At 47.1% G+C, this 20,520-nt stretch overlaps 1 protein-coding gene and 1 long non-coding RNA gene across 2 annotated transcripts in view; one reads left to right on the top strand and one right to left on the bottom strand.

The window, feature by feature from the left end:
* Positions 1-727: 727 nt before the first annotated feature.
* Positions 728-5,946, bottom strand: LOC308646305. The gene is made up of 2 exons (XR_014021358.1): positions 5,807-5,946; positions 728-1,212 (listed from the first exon to the last, which is right to left on the bottom strand). It is a non-coding gene; the product is annotated as an uncharacterized lncRNA (long non-coding RNA).
* The window catches only part of ANP32A (acidic nuclear phosphoprotein 32 family member A), a 30,359-nt gene continuing 15,416 nt past the window's right edge, over positions 5,578-20,520 (top strand). Inside the window, 2 exon segments of the mRNA XM_081289049.1 lie at positions 5,578-5,897; positions 5,900-6,066. Coding sequence (XP_081145175.1) covers positions 5,720-5,897; positions 5,900-6,066 — 345 coding nt within the window. The 5' untranslated portion in view covers positions 5,578-5,719.

Genomic DNA, 20,520 nt, shown 5'->3' on the forward strand with positions numbered 1-20,520 from the left:
AGAGAAAACCATCTAAAATGGCAGTAGCAATAATGTCCATATTTATAAAAGAGTACTTTTCAACACATATCAAAAGAGACTAAGAACACACATTGCTTGTGTCTTTGAGAACAAAATGAGCTGCTCATTTGTCTGGAATGATTCTTGATGGAAAACATTTTGGAACATTTCCTTACTTGAAAGCCATCTTTTTCTCTAGGGATTAAAAATTCTGAATTGTATCTCATTTATTCTCTTCAGTGGAAATCAAGCCATTTCAGAAGTTAGAGACTATATCTTTTATAATCTAACCTTCTATAATCTATATAGGGTCACTCATTGAGGAACTCCACCTGTTCCTATTACATATCAAAATTCTACCAAGATTCCTTGATATAGGGCTTCTTTTCTTACTATATTTTTTAAAATGCAGACTCACTCAGGACATTTGTTGACTACCATAGTATGCAATAAAATTTAATTTAAAAACTGTAAATTTAAGAGCACTTTTTTTTTTGTTTAGTCAAGTCTTGTAAGACAATCAGTTAACTTTAGCTAAGCTATATTACTATTTCCTTCTGATAATAAAAAATAGACAAAAAATCATATTAAAACTTTCGTAGGAATAAACAAGAAAATTTCTTTTTTCAAAATATGTTGGAAAATGGTCAGTACTCAAAAAATAATTTTGTGGCGGGGGTGGGTAGGTGGGAACTTGATCAGAAGCACTTCACCACTGAGCCACAACCCCATCCTTATTTTGTATTTTATTTAGACACAGGGTCTCAGTTGCTTAGTGCTTTGCTTTTGCTGAGGCCGACTTTGAACTCACAACCCTCCTGCCTCAGCCTCCTGAGGCAAAAAATACTTTTGACAGTTCAGCTTCTGTGATGATTGACATTTAAGGAAGCCTTCTTTCAAATTTTCTAACACTAATACAAAAGCTGTTATCAAAATGTATAAAAATGCTTCTAAAACAAGTTAGATTTAATATTTTGATTTGGTGATGAGTTTATGATATTTTTTACAACCTTGTTTCCATACAATGTTCTTAATGAGGGTTTGGGCTTCCAAGTCATTCTCTTCACTCCTGGTACACCAATGTGAGCTCTTTGCTTCTGTTTAGCAATGCTGGAAGCCTGCACATCTCTACACTTGATTGGTTGGCTTTAAAGGGATTACTCCTCTGGAAAGGCACTGTCTCACATCATGTTGCCAGCAGTGTGGTCTCAACTGTGATTAAAAGTTTAGGTTGAAGATGAGCATTTATCCTGCAAAAACTTTTAGGATTCTTGTAGGGATCTCACATACCATATTGACTTAAAGTGCTTCTGATGAAGAGCTCTGTCATTAAAACCATCTTAAACACCATATCCAGAAATAACAACTGACTCAGTGGCAAAGAGGTAATTCCCTCTTGTTTTAAAAGAAGCGAATACAATTAAAAATTTTCAACTACACAAATAGCCTTCATCAAAATTAACAATATCTGAGGATGAGATGTCAGCTAATCCAAGAAATCATCCTATTTATACTTAGATGAAATAAAACAATGACTTCTAATTTTTATTTTCATTTTCCAGCTACTCAAACATTTGTCAATTTTTCAAATTCATTATTTTACCTGAATTTACTGAATAAAATGCTTAGTTGCAGTTTCATCAGCTTGCAATTATTACTACAGATTCTTCCCCAGTGTAAGGATTCTGTTTTATTTATGTTCTGTAGCTCTTTATTTCCTCCTAAACTTTTTGTTTGAGATCGACACTGTATCAGTGTTATGTAACCATATTTTAAATTTGTAACATGCATACATACATACACGTTTATCTCTCCCTTGAACCCATGATCCTGAAAATTAAACACAATGTGTCTAAAAAGAAAAAAGTACCTCGGTGTGTAGGGAAAGTGTAGACCTGTAGAAAGACACTAAAATAACAGTTGTATGGCGTAAGAAGGTAAAGATGTTATCTGTCCTTGTTGATAACAATCCCCGTGATTTATTAACAGCACAGGCAGCCAATTTAGCACACAAACCAGGTCCTAGGGTTGGCCATTAAGAAGCTGGCAACCCAAAGGAAATTAGGACTTTAAATTAGTTTCCTAAAGCGTAAGGTGATTTACAAAACAAAGCAAACCCCCCCCCCCCACAAAAAAAATGGTAAACCGAAAAACCTGGAGAAAATACTCCAATTAGAGTCTCCTTGGCAACTCAGATGGAACCAAATGACTCAGGTGGACTATTAGAATAAACTGTGCGCCGTTCCCTTTCACTAGACCTATGAAGCCCATAAAACTAAGAGTTACTAGCACCTTCCTTTTCTCCTTTTTAATATTCCATACATTCAGCAACAGTTCTTAATCCGTGGTCTTCATTCATTTTTGCCTAAACGAGATCCTGAGTGACTTTGGTGACCACTCCTTTTAAGCTGGCCTCATCTGACAACGAAATTAAATGCCCTCGGCGGAGAGAGGGTCAAGACCGAGCGGTAAGTCATCCAAAGGTGGAAGCATCTTACTCTTATTTACTTATTTATTCAAGAGGCGGCGATGGCGGCGACCAGGACAAGGACGGGGGTCGGGGGGGAAGGGGTGCGCGGGCTGTAAGCTGCACCCGTGGGGTAGGTCTCTGCGGAGTGGGATCAGCCACACTCCCCCAGCTAGACCCGCCGGACCCTGAAGACGACATCCCCTCCCCCACTGCACCCTTGACCCCTCCCCCTCTTTCCTGGGCCTTTCATCAGCCCGCCAGCTGCCCCCAGACCTCACTCCGCCCGCCTCCTTCCGCAGCTCCCGCCTACAGCGCGGGCAGGCCCAGGGCAGCCCACCAAGACCTCAGCCGGGCGGGAACCCTAACCCGACCCCTCCGGCCGCGCCTCCCCCTTGTATAATGCACCTGCGGCCCCGCCCCCGGCCAAACACTGAGGTGGCGGCGGATAGGCGAGACCCGGCAGCGGAGCCCTCGAGGTGCAATCACCTTCCCTTCCCCCGCCATTCCGCCCACCCCGCTGGCTCAGCCACCTAGCAGCCGCCGCGCTCCTCAGCCGCCCCGAAACCTAAAGGGGTCCGTCTCCGGCACCACAACCAAATGGCTGAGCCTCCCTGGCCGGCTGCGCAGCCCGCCCATTGGGCCCTTCCCCCCCCCATGCCGCCACAATTGGCTGTTGCTCGGAGACTCTCAGCAGCGATTGGCTCAAGCTGCTGCCCCTTATCCGCGAAGCCGCAGATCCCGCCTCCATGGTGATCAGGTTAGTGTGCGCCGCGGGTGCTGGGGGCTCGAGAACCGAGCGGAGCTGGTTGAGCCTTCAAAGTCCTAAAACGCGCGGCCGTGGGTTCGGGGTTTATTAATTGAATTCCGCCGGCGCGGGATCCTCTGCAGAGAGAGAGCGCGAGAGATGGACATGGACAAACGGATCCATTTAGAGCTGCGGAACAGGACGCCCTCTGATGTGAGCATTTGCCAAAAATATCTCCGTCGGTCCATTCTCCTACTTTGTGTGTGTATGTGTATGTGTGTGTGTGTGTGTGTGTGTGTGTGTGTACGCGCGCGCGCGCGTATTGGGGGGAGGCACTTTTTTTTTTGAGGAGGGCGACCCGGAGGTGTAGGCTTGGGGGTCCGACTGCAAATGAATTGCAAGATTGGGGGTTGCAATGCCATCCGAGCATGTTCCGGCTGCCGCCGCCGCTGCCCTTGGTGTGTGACTACCTGTGCGTGTGCTCCCGCGTGTGCGAGTGTGGGTTCGAGTGTGTGCGTGCGAGTGTGCACCCATCGGGGACCAGCCGGCGCACGCGTTTGGATCCGAGAGAATGGGGCGAAATAGCCCTTGGGGCTCCCTGCTCCCATGACTTCGTCTGGGGGAAAGATTAACGAGGGAGGAGGAAGGAGGAGGAGGAGAGGGGCTGCCTCCTGGATTTAACAACAAAAAGGGGGGGTGTTATATTTTATACATGTATCCCCTCCTTCCGCCCCCTCCCGCGCCTGCCCCCTCCCTTTCTCCCTCGCTCGCGCACACAATAAGTTTTGGGTTTCGCGAGTCCAGTTTAGTTTCTGATAAATGTGGGCCGAGGCCCCCAGGGAAAGCGCGTGGGGAGGGGGCTGCAGTGGAGTTGGGAATGGCTCGAGTTTAAAGTGCGTCTTCATTTCTTTGCAGTGATGAGGCGAGAGACGGGGGAGCCATATTTGTAACTTTGTAGTGTTCGTGAACGCGCCCTTTCTCTCCCTCCCTCCCTTTCTCTGCCTTCCTTCCTCTCCTCCTCTTTCTCCCTCACTCTTTCCACCCCACCTTTGGGCCAGATGCTGATGTTTCTTCCTTTCCTAACGAAGGGAGGATAAATTGGAGGGAGGGGGAGGGATTTTCGAACGTGCAGAGGCACAGATAATCCCCGCGCCTCCCCACCCCGAGCGATCGTTAGTGCAAGTTGCCCAAAGGCTACGTCCCGGTCCCCCTCGCCCAGCTCCCTCCTAAGATGCCAGCCTTTGGGCCCTGGTGCCCCTCAGCACTAGCCCCTGGCCCGTCCTTCTCCCGGGTGGGCTCCCTGGCAGCCATTCGGCACTTGGTTAATAAATGGGCACGAGAAACTTTGTCAGGACGCGAGCTGCCCAGAGCCGGTGCCCGGGGTGGGTATTGGCTGGGTCCACATTTATGCGGGCATGGCAGACGCGCAGCTTCAGGATGGGAGTTTGCCCTCCCGTCGCCGTTATTGATTGGGCCGCGGCGGGAGTCCGGCCCGAGGAAACTTGCACGGGTGGGAACTAGAAAGCTCGGGCGAAAGCCCACCTCCGAGGAGGAAGGTGAGGCTGGGTGACTTGAACACTCGTTTTTATTTGTTTCCCTCTTCCCCTTAAAACACCAGTGTTTTCTGCGAGTTGTCGCTCAGCGGAGGAAACCCGTGGGCCTGGGGCGGAGACGCTAGCTGACTCCTCTCTGGGCCCTCGGGGGCACCCGGGGCGCGCAGGCAGGAAGACCCCGCGTCCAGCCTCGGTGCCCGGGGTTGCGCGGAGTTGGGAGTCCGGGCAGCACCGACTTGTCGCCCCTCAGCGTGTTAGACCGAGTCCTTGGCGAAGGCAGGCCTGGCTTCCTCTTTTCCCTAGTTCCTCCCCCAAACCTGAGTGAGACTTTTGAAAACAAGATCCTTTTTGTCCCCCCACCCCCATCATAACGCAGCTGTGGACTGTAGACGTGCGAGTGCCTTATGGCGGGGAGGAAGGGGTGCCGCCACAGAAGGCAGGAGTTTCCGCGAACAATTTGCCGGCGGCCCGCTTCTTCCCGGCTGGGACCCCGGGCCCGAGCTTTTGGGGGCTGGGTGTGGTGATGGGGGAGGGGGCTCGAGCCGCGGTCTTCCCGCGTACTTTCCGGAAGCCCCCTGTGCGGAGGGGGAAGGGCGCCAAGTAGGGGGCCGGGGTCGTGGCCGGTGGGTGTGGAGGCGCGGTGGCCGGACCAACCCGACCAGCGCTGCTGGCCAACTGGGAGCGACGTCGAAAGCGGGTCGAACCGGCTCTTTAAACTTCCCCGAGTGTGTGCTGGGGGAGGGGAGCGCTCCGCGCCGAACTGGGAGCGATTTCTCACGCTTCGCCCCCTCGCCTCCGAGTCCCCGGCCCACACGCCTGCCCCCTGCCTCGAGGCGGGGTGGGGCGCGGGTGGCGGGGGAGGGGGCACTTTCTGCACATTTGGGGGGGAAGGAGAGAAAGCTCGCGAAAGAGGGACAAAAGGGGTGGGGGAGGAGGAACTGTTTTTTAAAAATGAACGTTTTTAAGACGAATAGCTCCCGGGGAGCGCCCCCTGCGCCCCTCCCCGCCGCGCTCCCACCCGGGCCCCTACACACCCACCTTTGGCACCTCTCCCAACTCGGATCCGGGGGCTGGTGGCCACGCCGCGACGCCGAACTAGGACGAGCAGCCATGTTTCCCGGGTCTCTCGCGGCCGCCCCGCCCCTCCCCCATGGCGCGGCCGGCGCGCGGCGCGGGGCTCGGAATGCGGGCTCGGGCTCCCGGCTCCATGCGGCGCGGAGCGGCGGCTGGCGGTGGGCGCGCGGGCCGGGAGGGTGCGCCGGCGGCCTGCGGCTTCCCGAGCTGGCTCCGAGCTCCAGGTGTTTTATTTGTGATTAGTATTTTAACGGCCAGGCCCGCCCGGGGCCGAGCTCGAGGACGCCGAGGCGTTATTGGGGGGCGGGGGCAGTCGCCAGGGCCCTGCACGCCTGTGGCACGACTGCCGGGCGCCGGGCTGCCATTTTGTCACCGTGGCTGTTGTCGCTGGGGGGTGGGGGGGAGAGCGGAGTCTTGCGCCATTGCCCCGACGACCTCTGGCTTTGGGGAGCTGGCTCCAGGGATCCCCCCCCCTTGTGCTCTGCTCACCTCTGGGGGTTTCCAGCCCCCCCCCCCCCGCCCACGGCCTGAGGTCTGCTGGAGCGTCGCAGGGCGACGATCCTCTCCCGAGCCCCCCCACCACACACACCCAGTCGGGCTCCCTGTCCCCCGCCCTCTTCCCTGGTATTTCGCTGTTCCTCCTGCAGGCAGGCGTTCTAGACGTAGTTAAATGTGGCCTCGAGGACGAACCGATCGTCCTGGCGTTTGCTCCTTCAGCGGAAGTGATAGGGTGAGGGGAAATTAAACATGAGGTTTCTTTTGGCGGGCGGGAGGGTTTTGAGCGCGCGACTCTAGTGGCCCTGACTGAAGCCAAGGACAGCAAGCAGCCTCTTACCCGGGAGGGACGAGGTGTCGGGGATGCGCTGGGGAAACGCCCTCCCGGGCTGGGCTCTCCGGGAAGGTAGGTCGAGCTGCATGTTTCAGGTGGGTGTCGCAGCACCCTACCGGCTGGCAGAGCCCCCTCGCTGTTTTTCCTCCCCTCATTTTTGCCGGGATAATGAAGTTAGCTACCATACCAAACATGACCCTAAACCGAAAGAAGAGTAAGGTTTGTTTTGCAAAAAGTAAACTGCCTTTCTCTGGCTGTTAAAGCCCAGGCAGTTTATATCTTCCAATGCTGTTGTCTCTGAGACTTTTAAAAAAGCAACGTAGACTCTGATGTCTGCCTAGATACTTACTAACTTTCATGGCAGTGTCTGGCAAGAGCTGCCCTGGAAGCCAGCTTTGACCTTTGGAGTACATCGCATGATGTTTTCCAAGCTGACTGTATACTGACTGCCTAATTGGGTCTAAGTAGCTCGATATTAACTCCAGTGTATGCAGGCTAATCTGGGATTCGTAGGCAGAAAATTGAGATCTCCTTATAGTTGTGATCAGTTGAATTTTGTTACTGGTGCTGTTGATGATGGCAGTTTGATTCTGAGGATCCATGATGAAATTAAGCTGGGCTTTGGAACCGCAGAGACCTGGGTTTGAATCCCCTGACATTGAGGTTGGAGGAGCAGTTACCCACCTTTCTGAAGCTTGATTTCTTGTAAAATGGGAATTGTAATCCTGTTTAATCACTAAGTGGCAAAATTGGTTTGATCTAGCCCTCAGTAGGTGCTCAGTATATGATAATGTTATTCTCAGAAAGATATTGGGGTGCAGTGAGGCATAACTTGGGTTTCTTCTTAGTTTAGAATAAGAACAATAATAATAGCTTATGTTTATATACCTCCCATGCTGGGTCTGACACATTGCTAAGTGGATTAGAGGTAGCAATTAATCTATCCCCACAACAGCACTATGAGATACATACTTTGTTATCTTTACGTTATGCTTAAGGAAATTGAAGTAGAGAGCAGTTATCATGTGACTAATAAGTGTCAGAATCAGGATTCAAAGTCAGCTAGTCAGTACTCAGCCTCAACCTTCTATAGCCTCCCTTGAAGCACCGTTTTTTTTACTTTTGTGTGTGTGTGGGGGGGTGGTGGTGGTAAGGCACTATGGGGAAGAGCTTTTTCTTTTCCACTTTTGGAATGGTGCCACCTTATGAAGAGTGAGTTTCTTGTTACTGAGGTATTGAAATGAAGACCATGTAGTCTCCTGGTTCTAGATACTGGGTATGAGGGGGTGTTCAACCATAGGCCCTGTGCATTGAAATTTTAAGCGAAGCCATACAGAATTTGGTTTAGCACATCACATCTACTTAGGCTCAAATGAATCTGGCATTTTAGGTGTCAGGGGACACATTTTAGGTAACAAGATAAGTAGGAGCCACTCTTAGGCAGTGGCTTATATGGGATCTTGCATGTAATGCATGAACAGAATTGGTATGTCCTTAGTATCTGGGACAGTATACTAATAGCACCTCATGGATCATCTCATTTAATCCTCCCAACAACTCCTTAAGGGTAGGCCAAGCAGTGCAGCATCATCTGGCTGTCAGGATGAATCATCTAGGGTTTGGAAAGGTTAAATTGTGGCAGACAGCAGAGCTTGGTTCTCCACTATAAAACCAGAGATTAGGTGGACAACAACTTTGAGGGTTGTGTAGTCCTTTGGGACCCAAACATTGTCTATTACCAGAATCATTTGGAGAGCAAATGCAGATTTCCCAAACTCTACCCCTGGATGTAGGTTTACCATGGGGTCACCAAACCACACCTGAGGTGCCTGGTTTAATAACTGCCATGAGCCAAGAATAATTTGTACATGTAAACATTGTAATCAGTTTTATGATAAGGAGCACTGACTTTGAGTCCCAGTTAAGCAAAATGTTATCTACCCTCCCAATTGTACCTGTCTCATTAGCAGAACTGTGTCCCCCCCCCCCACAAAAAAAAATTGTATCTAATATATTTTGAATTTTATCAATAAAGGAATTGTGGAAATTTGTTTTCACGCTTGTTATAAAAGTGCCTGTGTATAGTCTTTTTAATTTTGCTTCCTGATTAAGTTTGTTATCTAGCCCTTTGCAGAAATCTGGCTTAATAGATTCAGGGGGTGACCCCAGGGATCTGGTGCTTGTTTCTTTAAACATATGGAAAGTCATAATATGTGGATCTTTCCAAGACCTTTTGTATGTGCCCTGAGTTAGTTTGAGCTTAGTTCTTGATCCAAGACCCCCGTAGGATGAGAAGTTGTCCAAGTACCACTCTTTGTCAAGATTCCCAGAGACAGGTGGAAGGAACTTTGCACTGCAAAGATTCGAGGTTTGAGGCCCAGTGGCTGGCATCAGGCTCAGGACAGAGATTGCTGAAAACCACAAGTCATCTTGGGATCCTAGCTTGGGTTTCAGAGCCCTTATTTTTCCCACCAGCCTCTTGTGCCTGAGGTACTGAGAAGGAATGGATAGAAGATGGCCAGGCTGAGGGGAGGAGGAAGTAAATTCAAGGGAACAAATCCTCATTCCAGTAAGGGCATCCTGTACTTTAAAGATGGCAAAACACAGACCCAGTTTCCTCTCTGTGCTGCTGCTGCACCACCAGCCTCTCAAGGTAATTTTCTTCTAGTCTTGGGGCTGTTGATTTTTTTTCTGGAAATTGCGCACAACACTCATGAGATGTCTGCTTGCTATTCTGTCCTCTCTGTCTTGGTGTAGTCATTTCAGAAAAGAACCGAGAGCTATTGCTCAGTGGAGATTGGGCCTTGGTTGAATGAACTTGGTACAACTTTGGCCTGACTTCGTTTAAGAGGCAGCTCCTCACTTTGGTGTGCAGAAGGGGCACTATTAGAGACTTTTGCTACTACATCTCCATTGTGGCCTGCTGACCCCTGCAGGACTAACTAGCATTCTGGTCTTTGGGACCTATGTTCCACCAGTACCTAGCACACAGCAATACTGCCTCCCTTTCACAGGCAGGTAGAGAAATGTGGAGCTGACTCAGAATCTTATGTTACATTGGAATGTAACTATTTGGCAAATACTAAATGCCCAACAATGATGTTTTCATTAAAGAGTCTGGCAGGGATGGAGATTTGTGAAGGCGTCTGTTATTGAATTTAATAAAATTGGTTGAAACTAGATGAGCAAAGCACCCATGGCCCTGAGCCACCTTCCAAGACATGATAGTAGCCTTCTTGTATAGAAGCAGTTGTCCTGATGGTATTGGTAATTCAAAGTCCTAAATAAGGTAAAAATGTCTTTTTTCCTGACTCTAATACCTGCTTTGTACCGTGCCCTGCAATCCATGTGTTTTTCCCTAAATTGATTTTATTTTAGCTTCATGACTGCCCCCTGCTTTTTCCTATCATTTCCTTTACCAAAACTTGCTCCAGGGAGCAGATCTAAAAGATCAGCTTACTCTACTATTACTCTGATGTGGATTAAAGTCCAGGCTGTGTTTCCCAGAGGTATTTACTTTTGGAGATTCCGGTTTGGTGAGGAAATTACCAGAGAACTATTAAAGACTTGAGTGCTGTTTTCAGCTTTGCTATTAACTAAGTTGGACAAGTTCTTCAACCTCTTGTTTTCTCCACATCTAAAGTGGGGATGTTGAATTAGATCAGTAGCATCCAAATCTTGATCCTAATAATAACATATGTTTAGCACTAACATGCATATACAGCATTAAAAAGAAAATGTGCTGGTTTGGGTGCATAAATTGATTTCATACCCTGTTACTGTTGAAAGATATTTAAAAGATGGATATTAAGGTATTCTTAGATATTGTTGATTTAGTTTGGGGAAGAGAGTGCTTTTTTATAGCAGTCTTGTGAAATCTCCCTTACTTTAAACCAAGAGGGGCTCTTGGTCCCCTCTTCTCCTTACTTCTAGCTCTTTCCCACCCCAAATAGTCACAGAATAAGGAATCATTGTAGCTTCCTACAACAGACAGATGCCTTCCAATATTCTTGGTTGTGCTAGTGGCCCTCAGCCAACCATATCCCCCCACCCCCTCCTGTATGTTCATCCCCTCTTGTCCCCCATTCTTAAGTGTGCCCTTCACTATGGAGGTTTCTTGAGGGCCCCCAACACTTTGTAGCACCAAGTCAGGATTGTAGAGGGGATATTGCCTAGGTGTACATCCTGTCTCCCCCACTTCTACCTGGGATGTTTGGGCAAGTCCCTTCACCTCGTAGCACCTTCCCTTTTTGTCTCTATAAGATGAGGGTGTTATAATACTGATCAACAGTCTGGTACACTGTAAGCACTCAGGAAATGCTGGCTGTTATTGTTACAGTCTGTTCTGCTAGAAACCTTAGTTGGCGTTCATTTAAAATTTTTTACATTATCAACAGGCACATTATATTAAAAGGTAACATTTGTTCCCCTGGGAAAAGAGGTTGTAAGCTGGAGATTCAAATTTGCAGGAAGTTATATTTCCCTGGGAGCAGTTTAATGGTTGGTGTGCTGTTGTTCTTAGATCTGGGGATAGCTGGAGCATCCAGACAACTGGAGCAGCCCCAGTACTGTATCCAGGGTAGTTGCCACTTGAGATTCAGCTGCAGCTCCTTTTCTCCCTGCTGCTGCAGCTATTTCAAAGATATCCGTCCGCTCCGCAGACTTCCCACTGGCCTTACACCCTTCCCCTCCCAGCCTGGGACATCATTCTCATGGAAAATTGAAACCTGCTTTCCTAAGAAATGCCTCATCCAATATGCCCAAATCCCTTCCCAGCTCAGAGCTGATAGAGTACATGGGTAGCTTTTTTCTACTTGAGTCTGGGCATAAGTAGGACGCAGCAGGATCTGCTGGGCTAGGAGAGTTGGGAGAGGGGCATAGTGAAGCTCAGGAGGGGAGAGACCTGCCAGCCCTGCTGTGCTCAGGTCTGGATTTCTGGATTCTGTTACCTTCTGCAGACATTATGAGAAGGGTTGGAGGGGATGAGAGTTTGTGTAGGAGGGATAGCAGGAGGGTGGAGGCAAGGACCTATGATAGTAAATTTAGAGGGCTCTTGCCTCTAGGGGAGGGACTCATCCCCACCTTATGTAACTAGCTCTCACCTTACCATTTATGATTGGCTTTCCTGGCAGGCAAAGCAGTATGATTGTGAGGGGAAGAATAAGAGAGTGAGGGAACCACTTCCACTGACCTGTTTATCAGCCATAGCCTGTGCACAGCCTGGGCACCAGCATCCAGAATGAGGCAGGGATTCTACTTAAATGGACTACTCTACTAAAGTATCTATGTAGCAAATTTAATTGTTTGAGTTCAGTACAAGTGAGAGAAGGACATGACAGGAATAGATTGCACAGGCTTGATATTATCTGGTTCCCATGTAGGAGTTGGAGTGATAAACAGGAGGAAGGAAGGGTGTGTGGTTAGTAAAGCAGATTTCAACCCCAGCTCTACATTAGAGCCACCAGGGAAGCATTTGAAGAGATTCCCAGGCTCTGCCCCAACTACTGAATCTGTTTCCAGGTGGTACCCCAGTGTGTGTATTTTTAGAAAGCTCAAAAGAGGACTCTAAAGCACAGTTGGAAACCTCCACATGGAGGGAGGGTGCAGAACTTCACAGCAGGTAGGAAGAATTATACTAAATCGAAGTAAAAGAAGAGGAAGTGGAGCAAGCAAATAGAGAAAGGTCCAAGGTTTAACCTGCTAGGATGCAGGAGTCCACTCCTTGGCCTGCCCCCCCATGCCACACAGGGCACACAGAATCTCCCCCCTCACACGTCTACTCAACTGCACTTATAATCTCTCATGTACCCCTATTTCCTCAAGTTGTGGCTGGAAGTGTAATCAATTGGACTTGGCCCGTCCTCAGTCTGAAGGGTTTGAGAGGCAGTGGGCCTTTTATGGAGCAGGAAGGCCATCAGGTGTAGTGGGTAGTGCCCTAGGACTGCTCAGTTTGAGGTTACTGGCAGATCTGAGCCTTGGTTGTTACCTTCATAAAATTGTAAATAACAGTAATGCTTTTTTCTCCAGGAGTTGTTGTAAGGAGTTGTGGCTTTTAAAGCAAGTGGGAAGCCTGGGCAGAGGACAGAGCCCTCAGCTTTTTGTTGAAGTGGGGCTGGAGGAACATTAGGCAAGCTGCTGGTGTCCTCTTCCCCAGGGCTTCCCTCGAGGTGGCACGTCCTCTGCCTGACTTGCCTTTCTGTGCTCTTGTCCTATGTCATCGGCCCTCCTGCCTCTCCACTCCTGGTCTGGCTGCCAAACTCTGGGTCTGCGACTTCCAGTCTTTCAAAGGGCTCTAAGAGGTTCCTTTTCCATGAAGCCCTCCTGGACCCACCAGGAGAAAGGGACTCAGCCAACCTATCAGGTGGTGTCCAGGTCATGCAGCAGCAATCTCCTTAGCTAATTCCAGTAGCACCTCATTTGGGTGTGTGTTTGTGGTTCCTTTCTCTTGACCTGGTCAATCAATGTCTCTTTGTATTCTAGCCAGAGGGCACATTGAGGGTATGTGGAGCCCTGGGTTACTCTTCCACAGCTGGGGACAAAGAAGTGCTCTGGTGACTACAGAGTTGTTTCTCAGGCTTCCCACCTGCTTACCTGTGGGAAGGGCCTGTTTATTCTGGCTCAGGGGCCTGTTCTATGTGGACGGAAAGGAACTGGCCAGGATGGCCTCTTAGGCATTCCTTCCACTTTTGCATGTTTCCCCACTGTGGAGTTTGGGTGTACTCTAGAAGAGTGGGCTGTATGTACTCTGACGCCTCCTAGCTGTCTCTGGTAGGCCTGATGAAGCCTGTCTGCAAAGGTTGGCCTGAAGCCATAATGAGCGGTTCTGCTCCTCTGAGCCCCCGTCTAGTTTGCAGCTCTGCAAACGTGACTTTATGTGTCTTGGTTGAGAACTAGTCTGTGAATCTAGAGAGGTTTCCTCTAGAGGAGAGCCCTCTGGGTCTCCTGTTGTGGGTAGGGATAGCAGCAGCTGAAATGGAATGCTGATTGTCCTCTTAAAGCCACAGGGTACTTAATTCATTGCAAGTGTTTGGCCTGTGTGGGTACTCAGGAACCTTCTGCCAATTCTAGTGGCAAGTGTGATCATTGTCAGGACACAGTCACATGTGGAAATGAGGATGTGCCTCTAAGTTTGATCAGTAGCCATAGGCTCCAGTGAAGTGTGGCTCTTGGTCTGAGAGGTGCCCACCATACCAGAAAGCAGACTTGAATTGGATTTAGTGTCATGTTAGCACGGGAGGCTTATTATGGACCCGGATGTCCTGATGAGGAACAGGGAGTGACTGATATAACTAGGGTTATAGGGATGTTTTCTTTTTTGTTTGTTTGTTTGTCTTTTAGATTTTTTTTTATTGGTTGTTCACAACATTACAAAGCTCTTGACATATCATATTTCATACATTAGATTCAAGTGGGTTATGAATAGGGATGGTTTTTTCAAATAGAAAATACTGCAGAGGGCTGCATAGCTTGACCAGAGTTATCTAGATGGTAAATTCAGGTAAGAATTAAAATCCTACCTTTCTGGCTGACCCCCAGCCTTGGCTAACTCTTTTCATTCATTGTTTACAAACATTGATTGAATGCTTGCTGTGTAGTGGGTTCTGTTCTAGATATAGCAGTGAACTAGATAAGCACATCACCTGTGCTGCCCACTTGGGCCCTCCCTTCTCTGGAGGAAGCATCCAATAAATCACCAAACAAGGTGGTGGTGCGGTAAGTACTATGAAGATTACAGAATATGACTATCCAGGAAAGCTTCGGGGGCCTGAGATTTGAGCAGTATTGGTAACCTAAGGTGGGCTTGCATTGCTGTTAGCCAGAACCTTAAAATACCTATCTAGAAGTACCGTCTTCCCATTGAGCAAGCTGAGGTCCAGCAAGATTAAGATGTGAACTCATGAGACCATTAATAGGATGCAAAACAGGGAGAAGTTGTAACAGTTGGCCAGAACTCTGCTCATCAACCTTAGGCACTGACCTCTGCCTCGTCATCCCAGAATGTCTTTTATTATCCTCTTGGGACTCATGCTTTAAACAATTTGGACTTCTAAATTGCATTTATTAACAATAGTAGATTTGAGACAGGGTCTCACTGAGTTGCTTAGCATCTGATTTTGCTGAGGCTGGCTTTGAACTCGTGATCCTACTGCCTCAGCCTCCCGAGCTGTTGGGATTATAGACATGTGCCACTTGCACCCACTGCGTTTTTTGATTCACTTGGACCTTTTCTGTCCTCCAGCCCTGGTTTGGAGGGTCCAGGTGCTTTGGGTGGGCTGGGTAAGAACTTACCAATGCCTCTGATCCTAGAGTTTGTGAGGCAGAACTCAGGCCCAGGGCTTATTTTAGGGGGCGAAACAAGCTGCTCATCGTTAGGTAGAGATCACACGTATGACTGTTGACCCACCTCTTCCAAGGAGCTGGATGAGCCATGGTTGGCTGATGGGTTCACATCTAGTAGCAGCCCACCTTAAGACTGTGAAAAGGGGGCTCTGGTTGAAGTTCACGAGGGCACTGCTTCCAAGTATGTGCTTTGTTTGTTTTTGACTGTTCCGTTCCTTTGTGCCAGGTAACATATTCTTATTTAATTTATATAGAAATGATGCAGGATGAGTGAGATTGTTCCCATCGAGCAAATGAGAGAGAGAGCTGAGGCTCAGAAAGGTTGAGTACCCCAGAGTCATGTACTGAGGAACTGTGCTGGAGTGCAAAAACCAGGTTTCCAGCCTCGGGTAACGCATGGAATCTGGAACCTTAGCTCTGATCACCAAATCTCCTCCCAGCTACTGGGTGATATATGCAAATACTCTAGATTCTTGACTTCTATTTCTTTCTCATCTACATCCAAATCTGCTACCTTTGTTTTCCTAGGAAAGTGAAGCATGTCGAGCCAAAATTTCTGGTTTTTAATAAAAAAAAAATGTTTTATTGTGGAATGGAACCTCTTATTGAGCACCTAAAATGAGTTTTGCCTGGTACCTGCATGCTAGTACTTGGCAATCATTACTTTTTTGATCCATTAGAAAACCCCCCTAGGTTTTGAGACAGGGAGACAGGCCCAGAGGTTAAATAGCTTTCAAGGCCCAGCAGACTGCCTTTGTGTATTATAAAGGTCCCTTTGATTATCCCTCCCAGATGGGACAGACACTCTGGGGGCAGAAGACAAGGACACCTTCATCATTGTATCCCCAGAACCTGGAGTCATACCTGGTATTTAGTAAGTTCTGAGTAGCATTTAATGAATGAAGGGAGGTTGACTTATTTATCCACACAGGTGGGCAGTGGTAAGCCCATTAGGACTTCACCCTATAATCAGAAGTGCGATCTGATTTCAGCACTTCTTTCAGTAATCTGGGTGAGTGCAAAATGACATGCTCCAGTTTACTTACATTGCAAATTATTTATTATAATAAAAAATAGAAATAACCCAAATACCCATCATAAGGGACTGGATGAGAAGAATGATGGCACATCCACACAATGGAACACAACCAGTAGTTGCAAGTAAGAAACATGGGAGGTTTTTATGTGTCCTATTACATGAACTTCATGAAAAAACAAAAGACAAGTAAAGATCAGTATGATATGTTGGTTGGGTAAAAAGAGAAAAAAGATTCTGTATTGCTTGTGCATGTCATGTATGAACAAACTTTGGCTCAGTAAGTAGTTAACCAGGATAGCAGAGAGGAATAACTGTATGTAGTCATCATCATCTCTGCTGATGCTGCTTCCTCTTCTCCTTCCTCTCTTTCTACCTCTTCCTCTTTATCTTCCTCCTCATCCCCTCCTGACTTCAGTACTGGAGAATGGGTTCAGGTACACTTCACCACTGAGCTACATCCCCAGCCCTTTTTATTTTAAGTCAGAGTATTGCTAAATTGCCTAGTCTGGCTTAGAACTTATGATCCTCCTCCCTCAGCCCCCCAAACAGATCACTTGCAGACATGTGTTAATATAAGATTATAGTCACTGCCCTTACTGGGCTCAACCATTAACTCCATATCTGCTTATACTTTCTGATTTAAAAACCTCAGTTTTAAAAAAAAAAAGGGAAACAACAAAACACAAAAGTGACTTTGAATTAGCTATTCTACTTAATTTTCTGGACTTTGTACCAGATCAAGTCATCTTAATCTGGAAAGGAATGTTGTGTACCCTGTGTATTTCCCTGGCTCTCATGGGCTTTCCCAGAATACTCCTGGCCATGTCCTAGGCAGATCTGTGGTCCCTTCTATTGATCTGGTCTGGCACTCTTGGGATGTTTGAGCAAGGAACTGACCCAGAGGTGTCAGACCTTGTCCCCATTCCCATTTCTGGGGGTTTGTCCCCTGAACATACTGCCATGATATGGCTCAGTTGATTCTTCTCTGAAAGTGAAGGATACAGTGAAGAGGGACTTCTGGAGCAGTGTGGCTGTGTGTAACAGGAAGGGAAAATGGCGGAACATTGTCCCAGGTTATTTTTAATGCTTTTCAGTTCAGCAAACATTCACTGAAAGCTAAGTGCAAGGCAATATGGGGGAATTGGTGTTGTATAATACCTGGTCTCTGCTTTCTGGGTTGCAAAGTCCTGAGTAAGAAATACACTCATAAAATTTATTACGGTAACCTCCAGGACAGCAAGCTTACCAGGTGGTTTCATACCCATCTGGTCCCATGGAGATGTGGGGTTGGTGTGGGTTCTTCCCAATTTATAGATGAAGAAACTGGTTTCAGTGAAGTCTTGGCCAAAGACACCTGGTTCCTAAGTGGTAAAGCCTGGAACCAAACCATGTTTTCTAATTTCTTCACAGGTGCCTACACAAAATTAAAACATTCTTCCATAAGGATTTTCCCAAGTGTATAGCTTAGGCCCATTTCTACCTAGAAGCATGGGATAGAAACAGTTCTTTCATCCCCCCCACCCCCCACCCCACTTTAGGGCAAGGCAAAGGAAATCTTGGGTAATCTCCTTTGTGATGGTCCAAACAATTCTGTCTTCTGTTGTCTATGGATCCCCTGCTCTACCACGTGCTTGTGGAATGTGCTGTGGGTGTGTAAGAGTATGTTGCAGACAGCACCCTTTTCCATACCTCAGTCTCTTGCTACTGCCTCCTTTCCTTCCGTCCTCAAGTTTTGTTACAGCTACCTGGCTTCCTAGCTCTTCCCAAATAGGGACAAGTGCGCTTCCTGCTCAGAGTCTGTGTGGTGGCTCTTCCTTTCCCCTTCCCAGATATTCATTTGGGTTCAAGTCTCTGCAGAAACCTTGCCTTGAATAGGCCTTTCCTGGTCACCCTTTTCTCTGTTATCTCTTGTCACATTTGCTTTTCTCCCATTTTCTTTCTTTGTAGCATTAATATTATAATATTAATATTATTTACATTAACTTATTATCTGGTGCTCCCACTAGAATATAAACCTATGAGGGCAGAAGCCTAGTTTGTTTTGTATCTCTAATGCCTAGCTCAGTGCCTGGCGTATAATGGCTACTCCACACAGCTTGTTGAATGGGTAAATTGAGCCTTTGGGCCAAGCAAGTAAGGTTGCTTTAAGAGGAGAGAATCAAATCCTAGCAGTTTAAGAGGTGAAAAGAGGGGCTGGGGTTGTAGCTCAATGGTGGAGCTCTTGCCTAGCACGAGTGAAGCACCACTTTAAAAAAAAAAATTTAATAAAATAAAGCTATTGTGTCCATCCGCAACTAGGAGAAATATATATTTTTTTTTTAAAAAGGGAAAAGACCCAGGACTGTCTCTTTGCAGAGCTTCATTATATAATATCATTTCATGTGATAATTGTTCAGCACTGTTTATGCATAATGCTTTGCAGACAGTCATTTAGCAGCCTCTGGTTCATGTTTACAGGACCAGGGAGTTCACCAGTTTTCAGAACAGCCCATTCTTCATGAGACAGCCACTGTGATCAAAAGACCCTCTTAGGTTTTACATTAGGCAGAAACCTACCCCTTTATAAATCTTGCACATTGATTAATGGAACTGTTGGAGTAATGCAGAAAACTTAAATATACCTCTGTTTGCACATGACACTCCTTCAAATAGTTGGGGAAAGATAACTGTCATGGTCTCCCCCACCCTCTGACCTAAACATCACTAGTTCCTTCAATTGTTCTTTAATTGAAATTGCCTTTCCACCCTGGTTACCTTCTTCAAGTTTCAGAATTTAAAGTTTGGGCTCATCAGTGCAGAGTGTTTTGGGACCTTGAACCAAGGAACCTGTCCATCCCACTTGTTTCTGTCAACACAGTCTAGGATGACCTTCCTGGCTGCCATGGCAGAGGCCTCCTCAGGAGCTGTTAATGAGGACAATTTAGGGCCATTTCTACAGTCATCTAGCCCTTCCCAGACTCTTAAAATTCAAGAGTCAAAAATTGTAAGGTTTTTTTTTTTTCCTCCTCCTGTTTTGTTTTTTAGCACTTTGAGATTAAAGCAGTGGTAGACCTGTGAACAATTAACTCAATCTGTATTCTATTAAAAAGAGAGAATAAATCTAGTTGTATCACCGAAACCCAGGTGAACAGGTGGAACTCTAGAACTTAGACAAAACCTGTAACTGTTTCCTTTTCTTCCTTTTTTTTTCCCCTGCCTGTCTTAGTGTCAGTCTCTCCCTCTCCGCCACCTCCACATTGCTTTCTTGCTCTCCCTCAGTCTATTGCTTAACTTATTCCCCTTCTAGTTAATAGAAATATGGAACTAATATTTACTTCCAGAATTTTTTGCACTTCTATCACCAATATTTTACCATAAGCCCTGACTTTACAAACTTAGGCAAGTTGTGCATTTTACATTTGTCTGAGGGAGAAAAAAACTAAGATTAAATTGCTTCTTATTTGTAACCCTGGGCTACTTTGTTTTGTCGTCTTGGAGGAAAGAACTTTCAGCCCCAGTCTTAGGTTCTACAAGATTGGTTCCCATTTCTGCCCAAATCAGCGGTTTCCCATTCATGATTGGACACTAGGGCTTCAATGTCAAGAGATTTGCTCTGCTTCTGTCATTGCTGAGGTTAGTGTCATTTGGGGTAGAGGTGGCTAGGAAGGAAGAGCCAAGTTCAAGGAGGTTTTGATTCTGAGGTCATTTGGGCTTCCCTGCCTCTTTGTACTCTTAACCCCCAGGGGGCTGAGGCTGGATGGAGGGCTGCACTCAAGCCTAGGGTCCTTCCCTGGCAGCCCTTTGTATTTGCCTCCTGTGTTGACTCTTTCTTAGAGGAGTTAGTTCATCAGGAGAGGCTACAACTTTGGGATGTGGGCCTTAGGCTAGGAGTTTGACTTCAGTGGCCACTCTAACCTTGGGTGAACCACTGCTTGTTTTCACCCAACTTCATCAATTGCTCAGGGCTGGATCAAGCACAGCAGTCCCTAGAGGTAGCACTGATTGGGGTTCTTTAGTTATTTGAAAAAAAAAATTATTTATTTATTTATTTATTTGGTATCAGGGATCGAACCCAGGAGCCCTTAATCACTGAGCCATATCCCCAGCCCTTATTTATTTATTTAATTTTGAGACAGTCTCACTAAGTTGCTGAGGCTGGCTTTGAATTTGTGATCCTCTTGCCTCAGTCTCCCAAGTATCTGGGATGACAGGAGTGGCAATGAGCCCATTTCGAAGCATTTTTTAAAAGCCAGTTGGGGCTTGGCATGGTCACATGCCTGTAATCCCAGCAATTCCAGAGGCTGAGACAGGAGAATTGCAAGTTGAAGGCCAGCCTCTGTATTTTAAGAGACCCTGTCTCAAAGTAAAAAATGAAAAGTGCTGAGAATGTGACTCAGTGGTAAAAGTGTTCAATTCCCAGTAGGGGTGGAGGGGGGGCAGGGGGGAGCCAACTGGAGGGCCTGGGGGGGGTGTGGCTCAGTGGTAGAGTGG

The sequence above is a fragment of the Spermophilus citellus genome, assembly GCF_964194105.1.
Source record: "Spermophilus citellus genome assembly, chromosome: 4".
Taxonomy (NCBI): Eukaryota; Metazoa; Chordata; class Mammalia; order Rodentia; family Sciuridae; genus Spermophilus; species Spermophilus citellus.